This window comes from Ipomoea nil, unplaced genomic scaffold (genome assembly GCF_001879475.1).
Source record: "Ipomoea nil cultivar Tokyo-kokei standard unplaced genomic scaffold, Asagao_1.1 scaffold0937, whole genome shotgun sequence".
Classification (NCBI taxonomy): Eukaryota; Viridiplantae; Streptophyta; class Magnoliopsida; order Solanales; family Convolvulaceae; genus Ipomoea; species Ipomoea nil.
In genome coordinates this window covers 2,066,195-2,072,918 of record NW_017617365.1, presented here as the reverse complement: position 1 = coordinate 2,072,918, position 6,724 = coordinate 2,066,195, and the positions used below count along the sequence as shown (strand labels likewise).

At 33.6% G+C, this 6,724-nt stretch overlaps 1 protein-coding gene across 2 annotated transcripts; it reads left to right on the top strand.

Moving 5' to 3' along the window:
- Positions 1–5,278: 5,278 nt before the first annotated feature.
- Positions 5,279–6,447, top strand: LOC109179564 (polygalacturonase non-catalytic subunit AroGP3-like). Of its 2 annotated transcripts, none has more exons than XM_019329063.1 (2): positions 5,279–5,631; positions 5,754–6,447. In XM_019329063.1, exons 1-2 carry the CDS (start codon positions 5,320–5,322, stop codon positions 6,426–6,428), a joined length of 987 nt encoding a protein of 328 aa, XP_019184608.1. In that variant the 5' UTR covers positions 5,279–5,319; the 3' UTR covers positions 6,429–6,447. The 2 variants fall into 2 exon arrangements, with proteins under 2 accessions (XP_019184608.1, XP_019184607.1); XM_019329062.1 differs by having other exon boundaries at positions 5,280–5,565; positions 5,688–6,447.
- The last annotated feature ends 277 nt before the right edge of the window (positions 6,448–6,724 follow it).

Genomic DNA, 6,724 nt, shown 5'->3' with positions numbered 1-6,724 from the left:
TACAGTTGCTGAGGTGGAGGTGTTGTGCCTACGTGAAGCTCTAATTTGGTTGCGAGACACCGGAATGGGTGAAGTTGAATGCGAGACTGATTCCCAATTATGTTATCATGCATTACTTTCTAGTTCTTTTAGTTTAGCTTTCGGTTTTTGATTGATGATGTAAAACAAGTTGCCTCCACGATCAATGGGGTTAGCTTTAACTGTGTTAGAAGATCTGCGAATCGTGCGGCCCATGCGGTAGTTCGGGAAGCCGTTTCTGTGTCAGGTCCAGGGGAGTGGTTTGATACGCCGCCCCCATTTTTTGTTGCGATTCTTTCCAATGATTTAATGAATTAAGTACCCTTTACCAAAAAAAAAAAAAAATCGGCAAATTATGTTGTGCAACCGTGTCCACCTTGCAAGGTGGACACGGTTCCAAAATTGTTCATAATTATGAATATATAGTTCAAAAATATGAACATATAGTTCTATAATTATGAACATAGAGTTGTGAACATAATTATAAACATATAGTTATGTAATTATGAATATAGAGATTCAATAATTGTGAATATAAAATTCAAAAATTATGAATATATAACTCTATAATTATAAATATATGATTCAGTAATTATAAATATAAAATTCTGTAATTGTAAATATATAGTTCAATAATTATGAATATGAAATTTAAATATTATGAATATATAACTTTATAATTATGAATATATAGTTTAATAATTATGAACCTACTATCCTCAAAATGAATACGAAATAACAATGTCTTGTCAACTGTGCAAGACATGTCATGTGATGATTGATATTATTCCAAGCTTGCTATTCTCAGACACGTGAGTGTCGATGGGGGTATTATATATACTACACATATTTAATTTATTTTTCAATATCTACTACTTCGTACTATGATGACTTTGATTCATCTAAAAGAATAAAATTTTATTTAATATTTTTTTTCTAATAAAATCTAAGGCATACAAAAATTTTACCCTCGAAAGTCCTGTATGTTATCATTTTCGTATACTATAATTGATTTAGATTTCAAATTTGTGCATGTGAGATCCTCTCATCGATAAGGATCATTGAAACATGTCGAGTCGTGTCGATATTAAAATGTAATATATATATTGAAAAATATAATACTAGCAAGGAATAAAGAGTTTGTTAATTAATTATTTATAAAGAAAGTGTAATAGTTGTGAGGAAATATATAATACTTTTATATTTTGATGTAAAAGTGTACCATTTTTCATAAAAAATGTTACACTTTTTCTTCTAAGTAATGTTAGTAAGTGTTTGTTACTTATAAAAGAAAATGTAAAAGTATGTATTACATTTTTTTCTTCAAAAGTATTATACTATTCTCATATAAGTAATACTCTCTCCATCGCATTTTATGTGTCTAATTCGGTTAACGAGGCTTGACTAAAGTTATTTTTAATTTCATTTTTTAAAATATTAAATTTAGTGTTAGTATACAAAATTTATATATTTAGAAACTACACTAAAAGTACTATTAAGCACAAAAAATCAAATTAAAAAATAAGTAAAAAATACTAAAGAAAATAAACAAAGAAGAAAGAGTTAGTTTGACAAATAAATGAGTTAATATCCAAAATCGTCCTCGACTATAGTGGTTTTTCTCAATTTCATCCTAAATGACTTTGGTGACCTAATATCGTCCCAGACTTTTGTGTTTCGCTCAATTTAGTCCTCCATTTGTTATTCCGTCAAATTGGTGTTAAATAAAGTGACAATTCAGTAATGTCAATATTGATCTCTCTTTACTTTCAAGTTGTGAAGTGCGAAATTCCTCTTTCTTGTACGAATTACACCCAGAATTACTCCCGGATCTGCAAATCAAATTTTATATTCGCAGTTTTAGGAGTAATTCTGGGAGTAATTCGTAAAAAAAAAGGATTTCGCAGTTCACATGTCTATGAGTAAAGAGATGCCAATATTAAAATTACTGAATTGTCTATTTATTTAACACCAAATGGACAGAATAACAAATGAGGGACTAAATTGAGCAAAAACACAAAAGTCTGGGACTAAATTGAGCGAAACACAAAAGTCTGGGACGATATTAGGTCACCAAAGTCGTTTAGGACGAAATTGAGAAAAACCACTATAGTCGAGGACGATTTTGGCTATTAACTCACAAATAAATAGTAAGTAGGATAGATAAAATGAGGCAGATGAAGTAAACACTCCATTCCTTATTAGTAGTGCGTTTTTCAATATAGGTGGTTATACTTTCCCTTATAAGTAATTTTATTGGAAAGTGTTTGTTATTTATAAAGAAAAATGTAAAAGTATTACATTTTTCATCAAAAGTATTATACTTTCTCATATAAATAATAAACACTTTATTCATTATTAGTATTATATTTTTCAATATAAGATTAAATTTCAACATCGACCGACCGACCGACCCACCATACAGACAAGTTTTTACCTTGGTCCAAACTAATAACCTAAATGAGCTACTGTATGAGAGTCACGCGTGCTCCATTGTGGGCTCTTTGGGGGCATATGATTTTTCTATCAAATGAGCTTATGAATCATCATTGCCATAATCTATCAATCGTTATGCTATGGACCAGTGTCCAGCATGCATGTTGGACACAGGAACGGTGTCGTTAGTGGTACCGTTCTCTTCTATTCTATTTTTTTTTTTTTTAAAATTTCAGATCATTTTATTATAGGAGTATATGTTCATAATTTTATCACTATCTGTTCATAATTGTAAGTTCATAATGTCAGAGCTCTGTGTTCATAATTGCATAACTGTACATTCATAATTGCATAACTGTACATGCATAATTCCGTAACTGTACATTCATAATTCAATAACTGTAAATTCATAATTTTCGAAACTCTATGTTCACAATTTTAGAGCTCTATGTTCATAATTTTATCACTATATGTTCATATTGTAAGTTCATAATGTCAGAGCTCTGTGTTCATAATTCCATAACTGTACATTCATAATTCCATAACTGTACATTCATAATTGCATAACTGTACATTCATAATTCAATAACTGCAAATTCATAATTTTCGAAGCTCCATATTAACAATTTTAGAGTTCTATGTTCATAATTTTATCACTATATGTTCATAATTGTAAGTTCATAATGTCAGAGCTTTGTGTTCATAATTTTATAACTTACATTCATAATTCCATAACTGTATATTCGTAATTTCATAACTGTACATTCATAATCCCATAACTGTACATTCATAATCACTGCTGAAATTCTCGCTATTTCCGACCAACATTTCGTCCAATCATAATTTGGTCGGTAATTTATTAAAAATTCCTACTTTCCATAGCTAAAGATGGTTGGACGGAAAGTTGATCGAAATTTCTGTCCAACACATTGAATGTTGGACAGAAATTTCGTCCAACATCCCGTATTAGAAGGAAATTCTGTCCAACCTATAATATTGGTCGGTAAATCTGAATGACTAATAGGTAAGTCTTACAAAATGTTGGACTGAAAATTAAAATATTTCAACAGTAATGAACAATCTAAGGAGCGGGAAATACATAAATTTTTGGAGATATCTCCTCCACTAGTCCAAAGCTTGTTCTCACTTTCAAGACAACACTTCTTACTCTTCTTTTTCTCTTCCAGGGCGACGGAGGGTGATGACCGACATGAGACCACAGATCTACGAGAGCCATCTAGCGGCATGAGACCATGGATCTAGAAGAACCGTCAGTGGCAAAGCGAGAACAAGTGCGAAGAAGGCATTTCTGCTATACTCAACAAATTTCAGCTCCATAGATCTACGAGAATCACCATCTGCGACGATCTACCAGCGATGACCTGCGTGAGACCATAGATCTACAAGAATCGTCAGCGACAAGGGCGATGACATAAATGAGCTTTTTTTCTCGCTGGATTTCTGCTCCGCGGCTGCGGAATGCCCCAATACGAGGGTCCTCCGTCGTCCAAGTCTTGATTTTTCGGTCATTCCAGTCGTTTTTAATTTGAATATATTTTCAATTTTCAATTTGAAATTTAGTGTGTCTATTAATTTGTTGATGACATATAATTTATTAACAATGGGTATAAATAAAATTTTGACAATATAAAAATTATAAAAATATTCCATATGATATAGAGTTTCCCTACCAACAGTTGGAAGGAAAATAACAAAATATAATATGTGAGTTTTCCATCCAACGCTCGGTCGGAAGGAATTTTCGACCAACGCACGTAGTTGGACAGAAATTCTCACATTTTAAGAATGGTGGGTTACTCACCGGAAATTCTGTCCAATTTTTGTTCGTTGGACACTATTTCCGACCAAAAATCATAGTTGGACGGAATTTCCGACAAGGGTTTTTCCGAACATTCCTTTTGGTCGGTATGTTGGACGGAAACCTCGTTTTCGACCAATATATCGCGTTTTCCGTCCAACATTCGTTGGACGGAAAACGCGAGATTTCCAGCAGTGTAATGGCACAAACGAATAACGCCATTAACGACGAGACAAATTCATTTTTTTTAATAATGGAATGACGCATTTTCCCTAAAAACGACGTCGTTTTGGACTCGTGTCCACAATGCATTGTGGACACGGGTCCAGGGCATAATTTGCGATAATCTATGCACTACTTTCACAAATTTTGTCGGGCCAAAATGTGTGTCAATCATTATTGTGTGGAGCATGGTCCATTCATACAAGTTATGTGGATCATATTTTGTATGTTATAAAATAATATATATTTAGTACAAAAATAATATACTTTTAATATATTAATAATGTATATTGTATTCAGGAAAAGTACATTATTTTGTATAATGTACATTCAATACACAAATAATGTACATTTAGTATATTAAAAATGTACTTTTATTTGCCTATGTGAGAATTTTTTTTTTTTTTTTTGAATGCTACTGATTCTATTACAATGTAGTATCTGTTCATATACTTTACTTTCTCAACCTGCTATTGAAACATAAAGAGCCAATAACACCTCCACCGAGACTCAAACTCACAATCTTCCAATTAGAAGTCCAACCCGGATATCATTAGACCACATAGTCCTGGTCCAATGTGAGGATTTAAGAGTTAGGAACTTCACTTTTTTGTGAGTAAGAAAAAGAAAAGAAAAAAGAGAAAACCACTTGAAATTTTTAATTAATAATAATCATAAATATAGAGACAGTGGCAAAACTTTGTGTATGAATTATTGGGAGAAGATAGACATGAAAGGATGGTGCCAAATGGGCTGGAAGAGTCTATTTAAAACCTTCACAAGCATTGAGAATTTATCATAAGGAATCATATTTACAGGCAAGCATGGCTTCTCTACCATTTCTCTTATTCACCATCTTTCTCTCCCTTGTTGCTTCTAATGCTCTTTCTCCATCATCCGTTGCTTCTCAACAATCCAAATTTTGGTCCCAAAATGTAGACAACAACATGCCTCAATCTATTCGCTCTAAATTATCCCCTCTCTCCGAGCTCGAAACAAAAGCCTTCACTCCATTAGTATCCAAACAATACTTCACATCCAATCCCAAATTCTGCACAAGTGCTAATTTGGTTTGTGCATCTGCCGTAAAGCCAATTCCTTGCGTTTTCTATCACGAAGTGCATTTCACTGATAAGGTTACTGTCCCTATTGAAGAAGCCGACCCTTGGTATTCTGCACAAGTGCTAATTTGGTTTGTGCATCTGCCGTAAAGCCAATTCCTTGCGTTTTCTATCACGAAGTGCATTTCACTGATAAGGTTACTGTCCCTATTGAAGAAGCCGACCCTTGGTCTTTCTTTAGGCTCTCAATCCTCAAAAACGGCAACAAAGTAACTCTCCCTGAACTCGATAGCAAATTCCCTAACCGTGCCTTTCTTCCTTCTCAAATAGCAACAAGTTTTCGACTTAGAGAGAGTGAGTTGCAAAGGATATTTCCCATTGCCCTTTCCATTCCTTCCACCAAGGCCTCTGTGGACATGAGCCTTCACCATTGTGATGCTCCCACAGTGAAGGGAGAGAGGCGTAGCTGTCTAAAGACCCTAGAGGACATGATTGAGTTCTCAAGGGATAGTTTAGGCCGCAAACATCTGGTGGCTTTGGCATCAGACAATACAAAAGTCCTGGGGAATCAAGTGGTCATGGTTAAGAATGTTATTAAACCTTACAAGACCGAAAAGATTGTTGCCTGCCATGAATTGTTCTTTCCCTTTGCCACCTATTATTGCCATATGTTACCGTTAACAGAAGTCTATGGTGTAGATGTGATTAATAAGAGAGGTGCAATCAATAAGCTCTTTGCAATTTGTCATACGGATACTTCGTCATGGACACCAAATCATGTCGCCTTCAAACTACTCAAGACATCTCCCGGGAAAGGAGAGGTGTGCCATTGGATAGGCGAAATGGACCTTCTTTGGGTGGGTTATGACTAGATGCACAAAAGCAAAAAAGGAAAAAAAAAAATGAAGTTAAATAAGATCCCATGAAATAAATTTAGTGTTTGATTAAGAATTTCTCCCTTCGTGAAGTATTTGTAATATAAGTGGTGTGCTTGTAGTTTATCAAATGCTTTAGCGTACCAAACCATGTAAACATGGATATGTATTGCACTTAATTTATATTTTGTTTACAGTTTTTAATCGAATGTGATTAAATAGAATGCAATTTTTTTTTTAATCATTTACGTACTCTAAAACTTTTATGACATGTTTGGTTCATGGAATAGGTT

Excerpts from the sequence above, each read along its gene's own strand:
- LOC109179564 (XM_019329063.1), top strand. The coding sequence starts at position 5,320 with ATGGCTTCTCTACCATTTCTCTTATTCACCATCTTTCTCTCCCTTGTT. Across the intron at positions 5,632-5,753 it reads AAGTGCATTTCACTGATAAG|GTTACTGTCCCTATTGAAGA; the intron begins GTTACTGTCCCT and ends TTCACTGATAAG.